Source organism: Neolamprologus brichardi, chromosome 7, assembly GCF_056152115.1.
Source record: "Neolamprologus brichardi isolate AB-2024 chromosome 7, ASM5615211v1, whole genome shotgun sequence".
Lineage (NCBI taxonomy): Eukaryota > Metazoa > Chordata > Actinopteri > Cichliformes > Cichlidae > Neolamprologus > Neolamprologus brichardi.
Window position 1 is genome coordinate 59,295,857 of NC_142110.1, and position 24,634 is coordinate 59,320,490.

General features: G+C 36.6%; 1 protein-coding gene across 2 annotated transcripts in view; it reads right to left on the minus strand.

Moving 5' to 3' along the window:
• Nucleotides 1–336: 336 nt before the first annotated feature.
• Nucleotides 337–24,634, minus strand: part of LOC102794060 (ras-specific guanine nucleotide-releasing factor RalGPS1-like) — an 80,382-nt gene continuing 56,084 nt past the window's right edge. For both annotated transcript variants that reach the window (XM_035910594.2, XM_006797324.3), the window contains 11 exons: nt 21,727–21,820; nt 17,340–17,407; nt 11,412–11,538; nt 9,821–9,972; nt 9,676–9,724; nt 9,113–9,193; nt 8,578–8,683; nt 8,344–8,436; nt 5,455–5,560; nt 5,254–5,345; nt 337–2,961 (listed from right to left, as the gene is read on the minus strand). In XM_035910594.2, coding sequence (XP_035766487.1) covers nt 2,932–2,961; nt 5,254–5,345; nt 5,455–5,560; nt 8,344–8,436; nt 8,578–8,683; nt 9,113–9,193; nt 9,676–9,724; nt 9,821–9,972; nt 11,412–11,538; nt 17,340–17,407; nt 21,727–21,820 — 998 coding nt within the window. In that variant the 3' untranslated portion in view covers nt 337–2,931. The remainder of the gene's footprint in view (nt 2,962–5,253; nt 5,346–5,454; nt 5,561–8,343; nt 8,437–8,577; nt 8,684–9,112; nt 9,194–9,675; nt 9,725–9,820; nt 9,973–11,411; nt 11,539–17,339; nt 17,408–21,726; nt 21,821–24,634) is intronic.

Below are 24,634 nucleotides of genomic sequence, written 5' to 3' on the forward strand. Positions count from 1 at the left end.
ATCACTACACACCTTCACACATCAAGCAATCAATCAATCAATCAACAATTCTATTGGCATATCAATCATCGTTGCTTATCACATACAAAAGGAGAAAAGAGGGGAAAAAAGTATGCTAAATGTATATCTTAAAAAAAAACAAAAACAACAACAGGCAGGTGATTTAAAATGCGATGTTTCTAACGTGTCATATCACGTTAACAATATCACCAACCACACAAACTGTTTGTGTGCAGTTTGTTACACAGTGAGTCTGTGTGCAAATGGCTCAGTAGCTGTATTTAGCAGGGAGAACAAAAACTTCACTCAGAGATGAAAACAGATGTAAGACAGACAGGATTTAAACAGGATTTATTTATTTAAAGAAGAGGACTACTCAGTGACATTTGATAAACTGGGAATTTAAAGCAAACATATGTCCTCATTTTAATTTAAATTGTACCTGTATATGATATGAAGTTATGTTTTTCATATTGTGAAATGTCCTGCAAAACAAACTAGGTATACTAATTTTGTGTTATTGAAATACTTGGCAGTTTAATGCAGGATAAACAGGTTAGCTTGTTGTACTGTGATGAAACACTGTTTTTCACAGGGGAACACTGGCTGTGGTGTTCATGGTCAGTGTTAGGTTACAGCAAGTGTAGCAGAGATGAATTTGGATTTAAGCTGACAATGCTTAAACTCACTTGGTAAAGACAATATAAACAGTATACTGTATGTGTAAGGGACGGAAAGCCAAGATAACTCATGAAAACTTGGGTTACATGTTGTTGAATTCAGTTGTGCAAATCCACAAACAGCAATAAACCTCAAAGCAGCTCAACACAGGTTAGTTGATAACAGCATGTACACAAAGAAAATCTACTATAGCTTACAATAGAAATTATTGAGTTGTAATTCTTTTCCCCATGTTGAGTCACTGCAACTGATCTTATCGTTCCCCCACCTGCTAAATTTCAAGTTAACGCCTGACTGTACAAATTTTTTCTGTTTAGGTGTGGATGCAAAGTCAAAAAAGTTGGTATTCCCATATACCACTATTATATCACTGTAGAAAGAGAATCAGTTAGCTTTGCACAAAACAGTCGTGCTTGGAAAGGTCCTTCAAAGACCTACTTTTCTTACTTTGGATATATATTTAGGAGCCTGTACTTTTTCACTTGAGTAAAGAAGTTGAATGGTAAATGGACTGGTTCTTATATAGCGCTTTTCTACTCTTTCTGAGCACTCAAAGCGCTGTACACAACTTGTACATTAACCCATTCACACCCATTCGCACAAGCACATTTTTCTAAGTGCTTTCTAAGTAACATTCACACACACATTCATACTCCGACGGATGTATCGGAGAGCAATTTGGGGTTAGTATCTTGCCCAAGGATATTTGGCATGCAGACTGGGGAAGCCAGGGATCGAACTACCAACCTTCCGATCAGTAGATGACCTGCTCTACCACCTGAGCTACAGCCACCCCCATCAGTACTTTAACTTTTACTGGAGTATTTTTTTACTAAAAAGTATTTGTACATCTACCTAAGTAAAGTAAATGGTTCTTCTCACTTGAAAACCCATTTAAGCCAGCCAGCTAGCTGGCTAGCTTCGCTGACTGTCACACGGCTGTACTTTTGCCACCTCTGACCACTGATTCAGTTATTGGTAAAAATTACAAAAAAATAAGTCCCATCCAATAAAACAGAATTAGTATTTAAAATCAACATAATATTTTGATTTTGATGCAGATCATTAATTAATGCCATTGCTAATGGAGTTTTATTCTGATGTCCTTCAGTTGGAGAACAGGAGTCCATCCAAGTTTTACGGTGGGCTTACCAACAGTGTCTCTGAAGAGCAGAATCCCACAGCAGCTGGTGAATCAACAACAATCCATCATATCCTTTCCCCTTCTACAGCCAATTGTCAAAAATAAACTCTTTTTATACATAAATACAGTATTTACACACATTTGATTAATGAAAACTTGGTATTTCATTGGAATTCACTTTAATTTTACTCAACTAGCTGCCTCAGCATACTGGTGTAGACAACAGCTGGCTGTCTTCTGCTTATTAACTGGAATCACCTCTTTGTTCAGTATTGTTTCCATGGTATCTTACTATTTTTAATTTGTTCTGTAGAAAATATTAATTGTTTGTAAATCTTGTTACATACATTTGCAAGCACATTTTACACAAGGACTACCAACTGAGGTAGCAGGGGTAAACACAGATCCAGGGCTTCATCCCCACAAGAGCATCGCATCTTAATCATAAAACAACCTTTAAGGTTAATTCCTGCGTTTGTATGTACAAATCTTCTATTCTGGATTAGATTCAGTCAAACTGTAAGTCACAGGGCTGAAGGTAATGAAGACTCAGCTTCTGTCATTTTTGCTACAGTACTGATCCTTCATTAAATTAACGAGGCCTTGAGATGATGTCACATTTTTTCTGGTGAATAAAAGTTTATGAGTGGGGACGTGCACTTCCCACCTTCCACTTCCTTATGACGATGACACTTAGACTAAACTAAATCTAACAGTCATCTAACACTGTCATCCACATTTATACACTGATGCATCTTTTCACCCAATTATAAGCCCAACATGGGCCAAAAACCAACGTCTTCATGCACACATTATAGCAGCGTAACAAATAACAGAGAACATGGAAACTTAGGGAACGAATCCAACCAAGCAAAAGTCTTCCATTGATTGAATTTTTATAGAGATCATATAAGACTTGTTCTGGTGAAGATCAAAGCAGGTGCACTGGCACGACAGTCACACATCCAGCATCACAGAGCTTCTTCGACAGTGTCATATGCTTCTTGACTCTAATGCTGATGTCAGCATTATCAAATTCCTTATTCAGTCTGTAATTGTCAAACAACAGTTTGGCACGATAATATCCTGCTCAATAAAGGCTGCTCTCATTCAAATGACATAAGGTTTGCAGGTATCTGTTGAGAGAACAGAGCAGATATTCAGCACAAGTGATGAAAAAAATTACAACAAGCAACTAGTAGGTTGAATAAGAGGGAATGTGGTATATGATGAAGAATTTCTAGACTGTGTACCCAGACAGTTCTTTAATGTTTAGTGTCTTCTCCTGTGATTGGTCACTTTCAACTGTCAACAGTAAGGAACATCCATCTCTACAATACGGTTCACAAAAATAGCCAAAATTTCTTATATGACGCTATTTTCTGAGTCCTTGATAATCCTAATGGCTGACAACTAACTTGTGAAAGTTGCTAGCACTGACGTTAACTAACTTGAATTGAATTGTAGCATTGAATTTACATTCTTTTCATAGCAACTCTAAACAACTGTATGCATCACATATACCACTCTGTAATACAAGTTAGTTTAGAGAAACAGCACTGCAAATATGTAGATGCTCCTGAGTTTACCTTGACTCACTAAAATAATTTTTTTTAAATAATTTGGCAAAACTAGGAATGCACGGTAAGTGACAGGCTGGAGACCAGAAGTGCTGAAGGTGACCAGCTAAAGGACTGAACACAAACATTTCTGTGCATCTATATGTGCAAACGTGTGTTTTTTGCTTACACTTTGAAACTAACAAACACCACATTCCTATTTGTATAGCTGTTTCAGTTCCTTTTTTTTGATTCACTAAACACAAAACAACATCATCTGTCTGATGATTCTATAAAAGATTAAGAATGAGGAATGAGGCCATGGTCCTCAGCTGGAAAAGGGCGGAGTGCACAGTACTCATTAGGGACAAGCTGCTGCCCCAAGTGGAGGAGTCTTTGAGATGTTGTTCATGAGTGAGGGGAGCAGAAGATTGACACACAGATTGGGACTGTGACTTCAGTGAGGCAGATCCTGTACCAGTCCGTTGTGGTGAAGAGAATGATGACTAGGGATTGATAAGAATTTAGCATTCCAATTATATTATTGATATCACTTCTCTTTGGCTCCACTTTGATTCATGCAAATTAATTACATGCTGCATGGTCAAATGTTTGTGCATGTTGGAGGCATTTCTTCTCTTTGTTGTGATGAGTATTGGGGTCATTACTCAAAATTAATCATTGCACATACACAGAACAATTTTTCTTAAAATTAATACAGTAAGTTACTTAATTACACCCAGAAGACAGACTTTGGTTATACTACTTGTTATGTTACTTTCATTTTACTCTGTAAAATGATCTGAAACACACAGTCTCATAATTACTATTTAACAATATAAATACAAGCTACAGCCCCCACACACCAGGACAAATCAGAGATGGAAACCAGCACAAAGAGACTTTAAAGCACAGGTGTTGAACTCCAGACCTCGAGGGCTGCTGTGCTGCTTGTTTTCCAACTAACCTGCCCTTGTAGCTTCTTACTGGCAAAGCACACCTGATCCAGGTAATCAGCAGCAGGTAGGGCAGGGATATCTCAAAAGCAAGCAGGATGCTGGCCATCGAGGACTGGAGTTTGACATTCCTGCTTTAAAGCAACTGCCACAGTGATTCTACTTTAGAAACTTGAACTGGTAGAAACAGAGGCTGCAGCCTGACTGCTCATCAGTTTGTTACCTGTTGAAGTTAAGCAGCAGCTCACTTTATCATGGTGCTGGGCTGGAGTGAGCATTTACTCAACTTTAATATTACTCTAGATTTTTGGCTAGCTTAGTGTTAGCATGCTTCCTTTGCAGGTGCTTGCAAAGTTCCAAAATTGTGTTAACAGTATAATGCAGTTGTTTCTGTCCTTGAAAAGTCTCCACTTTACCATCGTGCTTTCATCCTTTTGTGCAATAAAAATAAAAGTAATGTCCATATCCACGATGGAGACTGTGCCACTATTTTTCTCCTCTGACACACGAACTGAAATCAGCTGATTGATCCCTAGCAAAGCTGTAGTTTTTTTTATTTATTACGTCCCTACCTTCACCTATGGTCATGAGCTTTAGGTAGTGACTGAAAGAATAAGCTAGCAGATGCTAGTGGTTTAAGCAAACCTTCTCTAAAGGTTGACTGGCCTCTCTCTTAGAGACAGGATGAGGAGTTCAGTCATTTAAGAGTGGTTCAGAGTAGAGCTGCTACTCCTCAAAAATCAACAGGACCTAGTTGAGCTCAACCAGTGCTGCAAATACAACACAAGAAGGAATACTGCTTTAATAAAATAAAATGAAATTTGTTTAAATCACGTTTTAATGAAAAAGGACTGTTTAATCTGACCAAACCAGAAGAGCGAGCCTAACGATATGTTGTGTGTGCTTAGCTTACCTGAGGTCTACTTTTTCTACAAGCCTCCTCTAGGTTTTTGTGCCAGATGATTGCTGAAAACCTGGACCCCGTCTGGAACTTGTAAACATTGCCTGTAAAGTGACATAAATGGTCTTCATGTGAGTATCTAAAATAGTCACATGAATAAAGACAAAAAAGACAAATAAAATAGGCAAGCTCTGCTGATGGTGGGAGGCTGACCTTTTTCTGGGTCACTGAGCTGGAAGATGTTGGGTCGGGCTGGGTCATCTGGCAGTACCACCATCCAGCCAGTCACACAAACCTTTTTGCAAGGCCTTGACTTGTACTGTGGCAAACACAGAGCACAAAATGAATTTATCCACTTGCCCTCACTGTACAATTTTGCACTTATCAGGGGAAAACCTTCACCTTAAATACAACTTTATGTGGCTGTGCAATGCACACTTAAAGCCAAAATGTGGACATAGTTTCTCTGAAAGTGTCAAGACATTAGCAGCAGATCTTTATGTGTAGTAGTGTAGTGTGTAGTTTCCAAATGCCCCGCCATATCTTGGACAATTGTCCAATTGTCATCACTGTTCACTAAAGCTTGCCACAAAAGATTTTGACCAGTTGTCCAATACTAACCATTTGGGTTAGATCAAAGTTCCTTACAACTTTACATCAGAGCACAAGCTTAGTGTGTTCTAGACTAGAAAAAGACAAAAATGTGATGTGGAGAGATGAGTTCTAACGTTGAGAGTTTTGCGACACGGATTCAACACGTTTCTTTCCATCATTTTTCAAATGTGTTGTTCAAAATGAGGAGAGGCTTTAAGAAAAATAAACTTCTCATTTTCAGCATTTGATGCATGACGGCCAATTCATTCATTTCTTCTATGAACAGGAAAGAAAACATAATCGAATAAAGAGGCACCACTGTGCAAATTTGTAACGGAAAGCCTTATCTGCTTTAATAGGAATTAAGTAACCTGTGGCTACCTTTATAAAAGAATAGGAAAGACATCAGCAATTAATCTAGGAAGTGTAATAAGCACATTTCTAAACAATTTAAAGCCCACAATTCTAAAGCAACAAGATGGAAAACACTTCAGACATTTGTCAATCTTTCCAGGAATGGACATCCCAGCAAATTTGCCTCAAGGTCCTGCTGTACAATGGAGTATATCTAAGAATATAACCAAGCTGTTATCAAGTTTTTTTTAAAATTAACTTTATATCCTTGTTCAAGCTATCTTCAAGTGGAGGTATGAAGATTTTCAAGGTTTATGGTGGGAGCATTTTAAATTTTTAGCTTTTTAAATCACTATATTATGCCATTCACTCCTGCATGAGCAGATATAAAAATATATATAAATATTGGGACACAAATAGTTTTCTGCAAACACCACAATAAAGTCATAAAATATGTCCCCAGGTACATCTGTGATCATTTTCACATCATATGACTGTAGAAATCTGAAATTATTACATCCAGTAGTCACAAAAACTTCCCTATTCACTGTTGCAGATATTGAAAATTAATAAAAAATTACAATAAACTTGGTTTGCGAAAAACTCTTTATAACATTATTTTCTCATTTTAAATATTTGATATGTTTCCTATGCTCTGTTCTGAATAAAAGATGGGTTAATGAGTTTGGAAAATAATCACATGACATTTTACACAGCACCCCAGGGAGTCAGACTTCCTTGTATTTTTTTAAAAGTGGTTTCTGAAGCCATTTCAAGATTTTTCGTTAGATATTGGCTGCTTTTTCACTCATTTAAAGACCAGTCCTTACTACCTGACCATTTTCAGTGGAATGATTTTTTTGTTTAATAATCCACTTACACAATTGTTTGAACATAAAAACTTTGTTATTTTGTTACTAGATGGCTGTCACAAAAACACATCATTTGATCACATTGTGTTAGCGGAATCTACTAAAGTGCCACAAATAACACAGTTTGACAGGCATAGAAGCATACTTTTTCTTCAACAAGTTGCTTTTCAAAGAGCTGTTACTGAAAACTTGGCATTTGTCAGCTCAATGCAGTGTGTATTTCCAGACATGTGAAGTACAAATGAAGAAGTTATAAAAAAAACAAAAAACAAAAAACCCTACACAACATGAACAGTGTCTGAAAGTCAAGTTCTTAAGAAATAAAAATAGTGCATCTAATTGTGAAGATCATGACAATGATACCAAACACACTGCCAATGCACTGAAAGCACACCCGGAAAGAAAAACACACAATAGAACACTAACAGAGAGCCAAACAAAAGGGCCGCCAACGTCTAGTAGTCACACTAATAATTATAATAACAATAATAATATATTTTCAGTAATAAGATAAAATTTGCAGCCTCTGTTCTAAAGAGTTTCGTGTTTGTTTCTCTTGCCATGATCTAGTACAACCAAATTAAGGACAAGGTTAATGTCAAATAATTCCTAATGCTTTTATTATTATTTTATCATTGTCACACTACCTGCTTTTGTCCCAAAAGCCAACTAAAATGACAAAATGATATATTGGGGCCCTAAGAAAGCATTCCATAAAAGCAGAGTATAGGCAGTTTTATTTTATGCCTTATTTTATTTTACTTTGAGCTTTGACTGTACTTGAGATTATTTATTTAGTTATGCATTTAAGAAAATGTTTTCTTTAAAAACATAAAATTTTATATGGGTTAAATACAATCAAAACATTTTTAACAGATGTTGTATGCAGTTAAACTTAAAACCTTGCAACTTCTGAAATGCAAACCAATGAGCAGTTCAGACCCGTGTTTTTTCTATTTTGAATATTTATTAGTCTTCATTAATACGACAAAAGCATTTCTTATCCAATTACTTGATTAATCAACAGAATACTCAATAACTAGGAATTGCTAATTGCAGCCCTAATTAGGTGTATTTAGTTTTTCACACACTCCTTCATCTTTCAATTGTCTCGTTTTGTTTTTCATCTGAGCTTTTATTTAAATAAAGTTTAAACACAGTAAAGAACAGACTTTTTTGTAATTATGTGCTCATACATAAAACCTTACAACTGGAAGAGGGGGTATTTTCTTTTTCACATGACTTTAGGTGTAGACTCATGTTTCCAAGGCATCACACTTACATGCTTCCTCTCAGAGTCCCTCAGTGCTTTTGCTCCATAGAACGTCAGTGTTGATCCAGACAAAATGATCCAAAATCTGGTCCACGAGGACAACTGTTAGATAAAAATATATAGAGAGGCTGACAACAGCTCACTATCAGCTCACAGTTTGTTTGTTTTTTAAAGTTGCTGATATTCAGTACTAGACTGAATGCAAAAATAACTAACTTAAACAACAATGAAAGTTCACCATACCTTGGGCTTCCGTCCCTCCTTCAGCAGTGTTTTCCTTCGCAGTGGTCCTTCAATGGTCACACTACCAGCTTCACTGCATCCATAGCAGGAGTTGGTAGCAGAGTAGCTAAGGATGTTGGGTAGTAAAGAACATTTAACACTGTAAGCAACTAAAACAGTATTCAGAGCTCAGTGAGTGCAGTTAAAGCTACCTTTAAGAGACTCTTTAAACAAAAGGAACATCCATAATTGTTTCTAAAAATAGATGCTGGCAAACCATGAAGGTCACTGTGTGGTGTTTTCCTACTTAATTTGGTAAACGGATACTTTAGAGACTTAAACAATGACCATATCACAAAATACAGTCAGTGTTTCTATAACTAGAAAAGCTCTTTTTAATTAAGTGGAAAGCAAAGCAACATCATTCTAACATCCAAGCAGTCAGGAAATGAAGGGAGTTAAAACATCAAACATTAGAGTGTGTCAAATACAAATAATGACTTCATTCTCTTTTAAGACTGTAATACTGATTTCTTACTTTGTTGATTCACTGTACCTGTAAACATAGCTTCGGCTCCGGGGAGAGTTGCGAAGAGGGACCCTCCAGTTCGGGCCCAGTGTTGCATACATGCGGCCCCTGTTTGTCATAAATTATCATAGTCAGCCTTCGTGGTTGGATAGGTCAGTGCTCAACATCATCGAACCCAAAGTGTAAACCAAAGTCAACACTTTACAGTAATATATGACTAAACAGGTCATATTGTCCACTCCCAGCCTCTACACAGAAAATAATCTACCTCATTTGCAAAATTGCATTTCCTCTTTCTGGAATATCTGTTAACTATAGAGAACTGCTGTTCTAATAACTTTAAGCCTCATTGAAAATTTGAAAATGAATTTATCATAGCTTCAGTATAAGGACAACGGGGTGATAAATTCTAAAGAGACTGACCAAAATACTGTTGATAATAGTCTTTTCATCTCATTGTACTAAAACCTATTAGTGGTTCTAAAACAAAGTTCTTTTTTCCTGTTAATGTGAAAATTTGTGGGGGGAAAAAAATGTCATTTAAAAAAAATTCTTATTTCAAAATTGTTACAATTATAATTGTCTCTCACCTCTCCACTGCAGGTGATAGCTCCTCCCAAAAGGAACTTTCACTACTGCCTATTATGGGAAAAAAAGAAAAAAAGAAATGTAAAAGTCTAAAGATTTGGTTTTGCTAATAAATTGAATACTTGGGAATATTTTCATCACACATACCTAATGACAGGCCATTGGACACAGATGTACTGTGCGGATCATTTCTGACTGGGCTCTGAGATTCTAAGAAGCTGTCATCCAGCAGGTGTCGTGTTTTCTCTATAGGAAATGTGGCACTCCTGCTTTCTGACATGCCATACTGACACATCACACTGTGGACAGAGATCAACCATCAGACAATCAATGAAACAGAGATGCTGGTTGTACATTTTATGTGTCATGTCATGGCTCAGGTATAGAAATCCTGAACATTGATTGTAGGTAACAGAAGCATTTCATGGCCTTGAAGTTCACTTTAAATCTACCATCCTTTTTTCTGCTTGTTCTATTCTTGTTCTATAACTGTGCAATTATAGAACAAGAATAAAAGACAATATTATTTTCTGGACAAGAATTCATTCATTTAACACAGGGGTGTCGAACTCCAGGCCTCAATGGCTAGTGTCCTGCAGGTTTTAGATCTCACCCTGGGTCGACACACCTGAATCAAATGATTAGTTCATTACCAGGCCTCTAGAGAACTTCAAGAAATCTTGATGAGGTAATTTAAGCATTTAAATCAGCTGTGTTGGATCAAGGACACATCTAAAACCTGCAGGACACCGGTCCTCAAGGCCTGGAGTTCGACAAGTGTGCCTAACATGTTGCATGTGTTTTCTTTATTTTGTTCCCATCTTTCTACCATTTTATTGTGCTCTGTTGGAAACGGCCAACATTACATTAGTGGGATTAAACAACAAACAACTCCAAAGTCCTCTATTTTTAAATAATATTTTGAATGCATGTAAAGTCTATGATATTTATCAAATAAACAAATATTCCATAACCAACACATCATACTACTAATTACAAATAACATGAATGCATCTCAAATGGTGTAAACAGTTTATAGAAAGACAGTAAGTCTTCATTTAAGGCAGGTTATTTAATGGCCTTAATGGCTTCCTGTTGGGTAACTCTCCTTTGTTTGTCACCCCTTCATATGGAAAGAGCAGCATGGGAATTCCAAACACCAGTTAGGCAATGACAACCTTACAGAGTTATTATATTACACAGATTTTTTTTTTCCAAGTCAGATTTGTTTATAACTCATTACCCTGCTTTTGTTGAGGACAATACTGATGTGTACAAAATGATCAAACAACTGGAGAATACAGATACAGAACAAATGGGCAACCATGGATCAGTCATTGTACACTGCAGACCATGAATTGGACTATGGGACTACCTACACCCCCATAACAGTGCACTGTCCATATTACAACCATTCCTTTTCAAACCATTCCTTTCCATACCAGTCAATGAAAGCTTTTTGGAAACATTTTGGATTTATACATTATAGGCCAAGAATGACTTGGATTTTACTGCTTTTAAAAAAGCATTAGTTTCTCCTTCTATGAGCACTCATATTATTTGTATTCAGTACAGTGTATTTTTCTGTGTTGCTTTCAGTGAAGTCTGTTTAATTCCCTAATAAAGGCTTGTGCTCCAAAATGTTAAACAAGAACATGCCATGAGGATGAATTCTTTTAATAATATTGTTTTAATATTATTACTACTATTAAAATTGGTAATAGCTTGTTCTGCTTACTTGTTTCCCAGACTGTGACTCTTCCTGTGGTGAGAGGGAGGGGGGGTGGGAATATGAACCCCCACAGACGCATCAGGGCAAGTAGGTCGTCGGTTATACCTCATAGAGGCTGATACCTCACACAGACCTGAAACATAAAAGGTCATTAATAGTACTTATGTGCAATTTACTTATGTGCAACTCTTTTAAATTGACTTATAGTAGGCTACTTTGGTTACTTGGAACTCATGTGTCTTATTTAATCCCATTCACATTTATTATTTCACAATGATTTTCTTCTGACAGCGAAAAAAAATGGTTCATGATAAATTGGTTACTGTATATCTGAATTTCTTTCTTTCACATCTTCAAAGTAGCAAACAAAAGCAGCAGTGGAACAAGTACGAGTCCTTTATTTGCCTGGTATTGAGACTTTCAGGTTATATGCCGCTTATTGGTTACTAGTCTGTGTGAGACCTTAAATAATATATTAAGGCACAAAGAACACTTCTGATATTAGAAACTAGATAAATTATTAACAATGCAGAGAATTAAGGCTTATGGAGCATTAAAGCAGGATTTTGTGAAAACACTGGCCAAAAATCAACAAAACCCATAATCATATTGTAATTCAATTAGTGTGTAAAACAAATTCACTAAAATAAAATATAGTTGATGACAGAGGACCTCTGGCCAATCACAAATCCTTTCAGACTTGAATTTAAACAGGGTTTACATTTAATGGGATGCTACAAATGAAACACATACATGCATATGTTTATTCTCATTTCAAAGGCCTTAGAACTGCATTCCTTATAAATGCACATAAAAAGGTACCAAGGGCTTCCACTGGCCTGCTGGCCACACTCTGAGACCTCAGGGTGTATTAAAAAAAACAACTCAACACCACAGCCACTAGAGGGCACTGGTAAGGTGCAAACTGACCACATAAAAGCCTTTGTTAACATAATTAATCAGTGCAGTCATCCCGTGTAAGTGCCTACATAAATTTATCATCATTTCTGGCAGCACTGCTGATGGACTAGTAAATTGATCCACTGTTCCTATGTGCTTTCTGCGCCAGTGGAACCTCTGAGTCACTGTGCGTTCCCCCTCACTGGAAACCCACTGGGGGCCAGTCATTCTGACCATTTGGGACCCATAAGGCCAGTCTGTGTTCAGCATGCTCAGCTTTGAACACTTTAGATTTGCATGAAGTTATTTTTTTTTAAAGAGTTTTTAGTATAGCAGGATCTTTTGATCTCATATGGAGCATATAGAGCTGAACAAAAGACATACAAGCAGCTGTATATGATTGTGTCTATTGGTGGGGTTGTTGGGAAAGCAGATGCATTCCCAGTCATGATGTAATGTGGAATTTGTTGAAATCAGAATCGTTCTACCAGCAGGAGGAATAGATTTAGAGCTCTATTAGCAATCAGTATTGCAGTGCAGTAAAGGTAAATTGAAGGAATATAACACACATTAAGGCAGTTTCTTGTCCCGAACCTGGGAATAAAGTGATCTTTCCGGGAAAGAACGTTCTTAATATGGCTTAATTATCAGCTGACAAAAACTCCTGCTGTTTTGGATTATTGTTGCTTGCTCTGGAAACATTCACACTCAGCAGAATAAGTCTAATGAAAACTCTAATTTTTATTTCTTTAATTGCCAAAAGTATTTTCTTTAATTTACCACATGATTGTAACTATTCTAAGTGAGAGTGATTTTATTGGCGGTTAGTTTCATCAGCAAGAGGTGGGAATCATTGTGTGTTTTTCAGCCTTTTTTAAGAAATAAACCATTACCCATTGCCTCCCATACCTCACCAAAGAACAACAGTTAAGCCAAAATGATATGCTGACAAGAGTCTTTAATATATGACTGCAGCATTTCTTCATAATAAGAGTAGAATGATGTGGAGGAAAAAAAGAAAAACTGAGACACACTGTGCTGAAAAGTGCATTTTCAGAATGCGCTAGAAAATGTTGGATCTGTTTTTAGGTTATTATGAGACAGGTTAACTGGTTTAGCACAAAAATCAAATCTACTCTTGTTTGCTGCTTTTGTCTAGGTAGAAGGTACTTAGCAAACACATTGTTTAGTGCTTTTTGCCTGTTTTCGTAATCTCAGAGTAACTCCATGATGTTGAGATAAGGGTTCTGCTGCTGGAGGGCTGCCTCTTCTTGCTGTTACGGAAGTTAATACATGCTGCTTATACTCTGTCTGTATGCTGTAAAGGTTAAAATATATTTGTTTTGTGTGATGAAAAGATTATAATTTAAATTAAAACCAGTCCTTTAGTTTTTCTCAGACTGCCAACAGGAGAAGCAATTCAGACAAAGCAGGCCTGGCAGGTTGTCTGCAGCAGTAAAATTCTGCTGTTACCTTACAACAGTTCTTTGAACAGTCATTCCCAGTGATTGTGTGGCAAGCACACATACAGGCTTGTTTAGCTTTTTGATCTGCTGCTCAGACATTACAAAACAGATTGGATGAAATTAACCACAGTGAGGAGTCTCTGCCACGAAGAATTCAGTCACAGGCTTACAAGGATAATTATTAAAATGAGAATGGAAAATTGTAAGGGTGCTAACGTCACACAGAGCAGCAACATTTAAACGGTTTCACCTTGTCAGACACAGTGATGGTGAAACTGATCAGTACAGTCCACCACATTTTCTCAGTCTTACACAAAGAGAGTGAGCAAACCGAATTCTTCGGTTTGGCATTGTGTGAAGTGCATGAGATTTGTTTATACTGACTGAGCCAACAAGACAGTGGACACAGCCAGAACACCCCTTTTCTGCCATGTTATGTAACTGCAAATCTTCATCAAAGCAACAAGAGGAGAGTACCATTAGCTGCTATCATGCACTCACAGTATGAGACAGCCTGGTGACAGTAAATCAGGTAATCCCTTAGTTAGCCAAAACATTGTGTTCACCTCTACATTAGTTTTTTGTTGTTTTTTTTTTAAAACTGAAACCACCCCTCCAAAATCTGGATGTCTACAACATCTTTTCCACTGGTTCCTAATCTAAAACTGCTTTAACAAAAAGGTTTCTGCTATGTTACACTAGCACTGCACAATTAAATTACAGGTTCTAGTTGCTCTTATCTACTTAGCCAGCTGGATGAGAGCAGAGCATTGTAATTCAGGAGAATGCCCAGATGCCTCAGTCCCCAGCTCCTCCAGTCTACATGTGAAAGCATCTTTGGGAAAGATACTGAGCCCTGAGATGCCCCATATATTAATTGGAGTGGGAGTGTTTCTGTGAATGTTATCGTGAGAATGAAGCGCTTATGCTTCAATGAAGGCTCAACTAGAGTAAAAAAGCACTAAAGAAGTACCAGTGAGTCTTGGATATCAAAAGAATTGCCACATTACACCATTTCTCTTACATCCAACATGCTTACTTGGAGATTTATTTTCATTATATTCACCTGCCCAGAATTTGCAAATTAAAATGAACTAGTAGTTAAATCTGATACAAAGTATGTTTTTGCATATGAGATTAGTGCCACTGTGCATGGTTCCTGATAAATAAAGTTTCTCATGCTTCTGACTCCGTCACAAAATAATAATAATAATATGAGGTTGATTAAAATTAGAAAGTTAGATGAGGCCTTCTCATTCAACAGCATTGTCTGACCTGCACTTCCAGAAGAATCCTAAAAAAAGTCTATAAAGACATTCCTAAACCTTATGAAAAGCATTCTTACAAGAATCAAGTCAAAGCTGTTGTTATTGCTGCAAACAGTGGGACGACACCATATTAAAGGCTATGTATGCTTCAATATGGTGTCGGCCACATACCATATGGGATGCCACTCAAATTCATATGTGTGTTTGGCAATTTAGTTTATGTTTAATAACTGAATTTCATTACATTTGTGTGTGTTTTATTGTTTGTTTCTATTTCAATCAAGCTAGCTAGCTAAACAGATGCGAATGGGTGTGAATGGGTGAATGCACAAGTTGTGTAAAGCGCTTTGAGTGCTCAGAAGAGTAGAAAAGTGCTATATAAGAACCAGTATCATATAGTATTTACAAGGCAACGGGTGGGAAATAACATACAATTTTTAGGTATCTGTACTTCAATTGAACACTCTCTACATTTTTACAAAAATATCTCTACTTATTACTCCTTACATTTTAATAACAGACTTGTTACATTAAGACATCTGAGGAAAATGTTTATTTCCTACTTGCCTTTGATTCATCAAATTCATCAATCTGATTGAGCCCAAATTTTAGGGAACAATAACATATAAAAGACAATCATATTGGTGTATCTGTTACCGGGACTTATCATATACAAAGAGATTAAACAAGCTAAAACCTTATGTATCAATTACAGCGCTAAACTCAGAGTTTATTGCGAGCAGAATGACCCTGAACTGCATTATTAGTGCATCTATCCACAAGTTATAAGCTTCTAGCTAGCACTAAAGATAAAAAGTATCAAACATACAAACTGTGCACAGCTTAAATGTAATGTTCTCATTTTTGAATTAGATGTTTTTAACACAACTATGTGTACTTATACTATACCATACTTATAAGTAAAGAATGTCTGTACTTTTGCCACCTCTGCAAGACAATAATTACTCCTTGCCAAGTCAAATCTTCAGATTCATTATAAAACCATGACTTTAGATTTTTAAAAACCTGGTGCTGGCTCATCCCCATATTCCCAAACCATAAGAACACAGAGAAGTGGGTCTATCTGTATGATGCTGACATTACTTCCTGGTAGAGATGGGTAGAAAATAACCCTGAATGTAGTCTTCATCATGCTACACTAATAAATGAACACCATCACTTAAATGGTAAATGTTTCTATCAGTGCAGTGCACTAAAGCACAGCATGTGACATTATGACGTAAATGTTGGTTACACCCGCATGTAATGACTATAAACTAATACACCATTAGAGTCTAAACCACCAGGTACACGATGCTGTAAAAAATGAAGGTTTAATAGAAAGAGGATGGCTTCTTTGTTCATGTTGTTAGCTACTGATAGCTTTCACTTGGTTACTGAAATGGTGAAAATATGAACAGTAGGAGTACCTGTGGGAACTACAGGGCTACAGAAAAGTATATGTGTGTGCCTGTGTGTGTGCGTGATCTGTTTCACCACAGGAACAGTTGTGTTTATTTCTGATTATTCTTTTTAACACACCCAATTTTTTTTCTGTTTTTAGTGTAAAGTAAATGTTAATACTGATGCTAAATGCTAGTGTTCATTTCAATTCAGTTCAATTCAGAATTGAATTATCAGAGCCCAGGTAAATCTAAATAGCACCAAATCAAAACAACTGTCATCAGGGCACTTCACATAGTGTACTTTACGTGTACTTTTTATAAAAACTCTAAGGTCATGAACATGCAGCAGAGTTATTATAGTTTTGTATTTTCTAATTAGGTTTTATTTTTATTTCCTTTTTCCATTTCAGGTTTTTGGATTTTCTTATTTCAGTTTAGTTTTTATTGTTCTAAAATGTTTAGTTTTACTTTAGTTTCCATCAGTTTCACAGTTATATCTTTTAAATTTATTACTGCATGGAGGGCTTGGAAAATTAGCACAGGTATTACCATAAACACGCAATAAACGTGTCTATCAATGAGTCATCAGGCAAGTTGTAATTCTTTTTTTAACCAAACTAATAGATACTAAAAACAAAGCAAATTTCTTCCACAAAAATCAGTTCAGTTACTTCAAAGTTTTTTTTACGTCTAGTTTTTATTTTTATTTTAGTTAACTAAAATGTTTTTTCACATTTAGTTGAACTTTTTCGTTCAGTTTCAGGTAACTATAATAACCCTGCCTTGTGGACTTGACAGAAAAAGCTAATAATTTTTGTTTTGAGTACAACTTGGTGGAAGTGCAGGATATCTGCAGGGCTTTTTATCAGTGCAGTTCAACCATGTGTGACTTACCTGCCAGGTCTTCTTTAGAAGAAGCAATGCGAGGGGAACTGTTGCCAGGTTCAATCTTTAGAGAGAGCCTGTAACACAAATGTTTCCATTAGATAAAAGAGCTCAGTGCTGTTGTGTTTGTCAGTTAAAAGGTAGTTTCAGATTTTACTAAACACACTAAACATTACGCAACTGAGTAAGGCGATGTCACTTCATCTGCTGACAAAGAAAATTCTTTTAATTAACATTGTGTTACTTCTACATAGAAGCCGTCTCACTCACACTTTCTTTTATATCTCAAGTCTTAGGTCAAGCAGTTACGTCGCCCATAATACTCGCAAAATATCAATCACTTTCTTTGGTCTCTGTTTGCCACATCACCACAAATTTCTTACAGCATATGCAGTTTTACTGGGGCTGAGACAGACAGCATTAAGCAACATTTTTTTTAAATGTAAAAAATGAGGAAAGATAGATTTACTGCTGCCACTCCTCATTTTTTAACATAGTCTAAACACATACTTACTCTGAATAGCATTACCTTGGCCAGCAGTAATATTGTTAGGAGTCTTGGACTAGTTTTTGACCAGGATATGTCCTGTGGATATTAAACAAATATGTAGGACTGCCTTTTTTGATAAAGTATATAGTTAAGATTGGATCTGGTGACCCTGAATCCTCCCTTATTTATGCGGCTATAGGCATAGACTGCTGGGGGCGTCCCATGATGCATTGTTTCTTGTTCACTCAGCTTTTTCACTCACTATGTGTTTATAGACAACTCAGTATTTAATCATTAGTTATTATTCATGTCTTTTTAATGAAAAACACAAGCCTTGTAATGCCCCAAAAGGTTGAAGTCTTGTCTGTCAGTAACTGAAAGTTTCTTTTTAGACCAGTCTTATTTTGATCTGCCTTTTGCTGCTGGATTTAATATGCAGTATACAATACTATGCAGTATTGTAATTTCTTCGGAAATACGGATTAAAACTTTAATTTAATTTTCATTAACTTTAATTAACTTTAAATTCATGCCATAAAATGCCCTGCTAAGATGTAGGGAAGAGGACACAATCAGCCTTAGATTAGCCTCCTCAGAGATTGGACAGTTCCATTCAGCCAACATCCAAAGAAGAGGTTTGTAATGTTCTTTAAAAGCCCGGACAACTATTCCTGAAGACTACTTAAAGAAATTACAAAAAAGAGTTAAAGCTGTTTTGAACAATAAAGATGGCAATACCAAATACTGACTTTAAAGTTCATGAGAAATATACAAACTGTTTTTGCGTTATATGCTGCATTTAAATGCATGTTCACATGTTTCCATTAATCAGTGCGCCTACTGAACACTTTCCTAGCATAACAAAGAAATGACATACAACACAACGATTACCAATTGTATTATGGAGGCTTTACATTCATTAACTTTTTTGAGAGCCAAGAAAAGACATGTCATATGTTCCTGCCCAGTTTGCCACTAAATAACCGTCTATGACCTATGAGTCAACTTTATTTAATAAGATGCATCTTCTGTACGTGCAAGCTCATCCTACACAGGGTGGTTTTTGGGTGTCTCAGTACTTGTTCAGGAAATCTCACCCAGGTGAATTTGTTTCCATCATGAACATCTTGAGAGTTTAAAAAGAAAGTTACTGGACTTTACATTTTTTTTGAAGATTTTTCACCTCACATTCAAGAGCCTTCTTCAGGTATTTATTTCTGAGTTGTCTCTTAGGAGGTAGTCACTGACCCACTATTAATCACATGCCTCATCAAATGAGCCAAGCTGGAGAAGGCGAGAGATGGGGTACACACAAGGCTAACACAGAGAGACAGAAAACCATTCACATTCAACACGGACACCTATGGGCAATTTATAATCATCAATTAATATAACCACACAAACTGCATGTATTTGGACTATAGGAGGAAGCCAAGAGAACATGCACACCCCAGACAGAAAGGCCCTGGCCAGATGGTGGATTCAAAACCAGGGCTTTCTTGTTTGATGCGTCAGTGCTAACCACTGCCCCACTGTGCTGCACCAGCCCAATCTTGTGAGAAACACAATTATTATACAAAACCAAAAACTATCATGGTCAAAATAGACCTCCTGATACTAATAGCAAATTGTCTATTTTGTTTTGCTGAAGTCATTTGTTATAGTTTTCAAGAAACCTCACATGTCTCCCAAGCAATCCCAGCTTGTTCTTCTTTGGTGAATCTGTGGATCTTGGTCTTCTGTTCACCCTACAGATTTCCAATGGGACTGAAGTCAAGTTTTTGTGCACACTAGTCAATAACATTCACTTTGGTGATGCAGTTATTTCTTTACCAGAAGCGACACATGTTTTGGGTTGTCAACCCAGACCCAATTTTGCTGTAAATACTTGAGAGTTTCTTTCAGAATTGTCACATAGCCTTCTTTCTTCAAGATTCCTTCCACCTTGACACACTCACCTCTCTATAGTTCTCTCACACATGCACAGCCTGCTAAAACTCAGAACAAAGAGTTGTAGCCATATTCATTAAGAGAAAGATAAACTTCACCATTCAATTTTATTTATATAGCGTTGTTGCTGTCACAACAACAGCCGTCTCAAGGTACTGAGGTACTCATAATAGGGGGAGACTTCAACCAGCCATTTAATCCAAAAAAATTATAGGCTCAGTACAGGACTAGCTCAAAGGAACTGCAGGCTACAGACATTCTTAAACAATGAATTATTCTGGTCTTTGCAATGCTCTGCATTCATATGTCCCTACAGGGACTGCGCTATCTTTTCACTAGGACACCACTCACATTCTCACTTAGGCTACTTTTATATTAAAGCAAAAATTTCTGGCACAACTTAACCTACTCCCAAGGTGCGTGAAGAGGATGAAAAAGTCACAATCCAGCAACACTTGAAGGGAAGAGGAACAACTTTATTGCCTGATGAAGCTGAAACCCGTCGGTCAGGCAATAAAGTTGTTCCTCTTCCCTACTTTTATATTAAAGACACTCAGATTCATCCTATCACTATCAGTGATCATTCACCAGTGTCTGTCTCTCTGACAAAGAAAAGAGTCACACATATTAAGATGGTCCTTGTTGTCCTTAGACATTTACTGCTTTTTCTCTAATTACACTTAATAGCTTAACTACATTAATAGGCTAGATGCTCCTTAGAGATATTACCTCCATCAGTGCTATCTGGACTCTCACCAGGATTGGTCCATCATTGCTATTATTAACAGCTAACTGAGGCAAGGCTGCATTCAATCTACTTTAAACATACCAAGGTAACATCTTTACTAGAGCAAATCTAATCTTGATGCCAGCTCTATATGGAATTTTTTGCCTATTTCAAAATAATTTCAGAATAATTTGCTAACAAAATTGCAGAAGTCAGTTAGCATGTAAAATCTGTCACATTCCTGTTTCTTTCCTTTAAGGAATATTTCCTAATTGTGACATATAGTCTCCTTAGCTGAACTCAAGCAAATTCTCAATGAAGTTGTGTCATCACACTTATATTACTGTAATGGCCTGTTTACTGGCTTGAACAAATCATGTCTTTCACATCTCCAAACTATACAAAATGAAATGGCCTGACTATTAACACAAGTTCACATCACTCATTTTATGCATTTTACATTGGCTCCCTATACATTTTAGGATTAGTTTAAAAATACTAAAGACCAGACTCCAGATTATTTATCAGAGTTTCTAACAAAATAAACAGATACTTGCCATCTTCATTCCCAAGCTCTGAGTTTTTGTTAGTTGTTCCTCATCCACAACTAAAGACTATAAGGGAAAGAGCCTTTCAGTCTGTGGTACCAAGACAGTGGTACAGTCTACCACTACAGCTACATTTAGCTGATTCTGTGGACTCATTTGTAAAATTAGTTAAAATATTTTTTGCTTAAAAAACTTTTTTGTTGATGATTTCATTTTGTACTTACCTGTTTATTTTATTGAATATTTTTATTGCTAATAATTGGCTTCTCTTTTTTTTTTCTTTTACTGTTTTCTGTTGCACAGTGCTTTGTGACAGTACTTGAAAAATTTACTGTGTTGGCTCTATCGTCCCAAATGATATCATATTTCATTTCATATTTAAAGCTTATATGACATATCATTTATGTCCAACTTGAAAAATTATGATGAAAAAAGTGACTCTAAGAAACCAAGAAACAAGCAGAGCAACCTAGACTCTGTCAGATAAAGCCATCAATGTCTGCTGAATGAAAGGACACATTATTGAAAAAGATCCTTTCCATTTTGCTTCCTGTGTATTGACCGTCCTCAATTTTACACTTACACCCATGCTTCTATGTGCCTGCCATAATCGACTGATATAAAACAAATGTCAAATAATTGATTTCACAATCCCATGCCATTCACATTGAAAACACTTACTTGAAGTTATCGTCCTCTACAAACTTCTGGAGTTCCTCTATGTAGCGAACTGACAACAGATACTTCTGAACATGCGGCAGGGTCACCAAGTGATCTAATGGAAAAAAGAAAAAGCAAATTACCTTCAACACAACTCTTGGTAGAGAATTAACTTTAAATATTGTTACTTCTCTTGTCTATGTTCTCCTTCAGTACATCCATGAATTTCCTCAGTGGTCTTTCTCTTTTCTTCTTGACTGGTAGTTCCAGTTTTAGCATCCTTTATCCAATATATCCACTATTCCTCTTCTGCACCACCCAAACAATTTTAAGCCTTAGCTCTCTAACTTTTGGAACGGTCCCGAGTAAGTTGGAGGTCAGAAATTCAGAGTTCCCAGCCAGAAAATGTTTGTGGAAGGCCTCCTTTCCCACTCAGAAACTCAGAGCAGAGTTAACAATCCAACATGGCAGTACTGAACATAAACAGTAGTAAAACCATAAACTATATAACTTTTTCAGTCATACTATTACCTGTATACCTCTCATCCACCCACTTCTCAACATAAGCTACACGTATCAGTACATTTACATTTCTATCTTTCATCACAATAATCTGCGCACACTCTTTTGAGCTCAATCTGTCTTTCTAACCAACTGTCTGCATTCCATGTAGGTTATCCTTCCCTAGTGTCTAGCTATGCGTGAAACTAATTATAAGCCTTTTCCTTTGCTTTTGCCACCACTATCTTGGCCTTGCACCTCGACTCCTGGTAGTCCTGTATACTTTCTTCATCACCTTGACAGCAATTTTATCTTGGACTTGCATTTACGCCTGTGTAAATGCACAGCAAAACATAGAAGTACATTTTTTATTTGGACAACAGTATTTTATATAACGCTAGCACTCAATAATGCACAAGGATGACGGCAAAGCAATTACAGAATCAACCCACTGATTTGCCATCTATAGAAGACAAGAAACTTATTTTGTCAGTTTAAAATTATCTGAATTATATGTATTAATATAATAATTTATAAAAATAATTTTTCATCATGTTTGTTAAATTTCACCGGTTTAGCACAGTGTGTGAGCAGGTGACCACATGCCACATGGCCAAAGAGCAGGAGTCGGGGTTTGAGTCTGACCCGTGGCCCTTTGCTGCATGTCTTTGCCTCTCACCTCCATGCTTCCTGTCCTCTTCACTGTTATTATCCAATAAAGGCAAATTTAATTACTTGTAATTACATTTTATTACACAGTAGTTACTTACCCCTAGTAGCTGAGCGTATTATAGTGTTGCCCATTTTTTTGCAATGACATTTTAAAAATAACATTAAAATGTAGGTACAGCAAGCCAAGCTTATTTTTGGGAACAGAAATGATAAAACACAAAAGTTTTTAGCGACCTGTCTTATCATTTTTATGCTGATGACATTCAGCTCCATATGTCCTTTAAGCCTCATCAGCTGGATAGGCTGTCCACCCTAGTCCAGTGCTTAACCCAGGTTTCTGATTGGCTTTCAAGCAACTACTTTTGTTCTAAATACTAACAAGACCGAGACCATGATCATAGCTCCTCCTGAGCTACATTCTAAAATCAGTCAGGTTCTTGCCTCTTTCTGTCCATCTGTCAAGTCAAATATTCGAAATCTTGGTGTAATATTTGACTCTTCTCTGGGCCTTGACTCTCATGTAAAATCTTTGTCTCGTTCCTGTTTCTATCATTTAAGAAACATATCTAAACTGCGTCATATGGTTTCCTCAGATGAACTGGAAAAACTCATTCATGCATTTGTGTCATCACGCTTAGACTACTGTAATTCCCTGTTTACTAGCTTGGATAAATCATCTCTTTCTCGCCTCCAAGCTATACAAAACGCAGCAGCCAGACTACTAACTCGCTCTACCAAGCGTGTTCACATTACTCCCATCTTATATTCTTTATATTGGCTCCCAATAGAGTTTAGAATTCGCTTTAAAATTCTTGTTTTAACATACAGAGCACTAAATGGCTCCAGATTACTTATCCAAGCTTCTTATAAAATACACTGCTGCTCGTCATCTCCGCTCACAGACTCAGAGTCTCTTAGTTGTTCCCCGTACACGACTGAAGACAAAAGGGGGCGGAGCCTTTCAGTCTGTTGCACCAAGGCTGTGGAACAGTTTACCACTACAATTACGTTTGCTTGACTCTGTGGATTCTTTTAAAAAACAGTTAAAAACTCTTCTGTTCAAACAAGCCTTTTGTTGATCTACATATTTTATATTTTTTACATTATTTACATTTGATCTTTTACATTGTATATAATGTCTATTGATTTTATTGTTTATTTTAATATTTGTGTACAGCGCTTTGTGATTGTCTGTCTGTGAAAAGCGCTTAATAAATAAAGTTTACTTACTTACTTAAAAGTGACTTCCCTGAAACAAAAGCTTTACAATGACTAACTCATTTATTCAATGATTCCCCTGCTTAGAGTTACAATTTGAGTTATTCTAACTTTTAGTCACTTGCAGATAGTGAAAGGTAAACATATTTAAACTAATTAAGATCTCCAGATTTTTTCAATAAAGCATTTAAAAGGCTTCAGAATAGTAATAGAGGATTTGTATTTATTGCAGAAATTCACCCCTACTTGCCCCTCCGTCTGGGGCAACATTTCATGCAGGTATCTTGAGCATTTTTATTACTCAGCAGCTCCCCACACAAAGCACACTGGAAACACCACATGCTAGCCAAAACAATTAAGGACTTGAATACATTTAGTTCGACTGGCTGACACTTGAAAATTTTTCTGAACTCGTCAGTGAAAGTAACTTAAGCAAAGCAGAGCAATAAAGGCTCAGGTCACTAAAGCAGAACCAAGCCATTAGAACTTTATACAAAAACCCAAACTTACATATAAAAGCTAAAAAGACCACATTTCT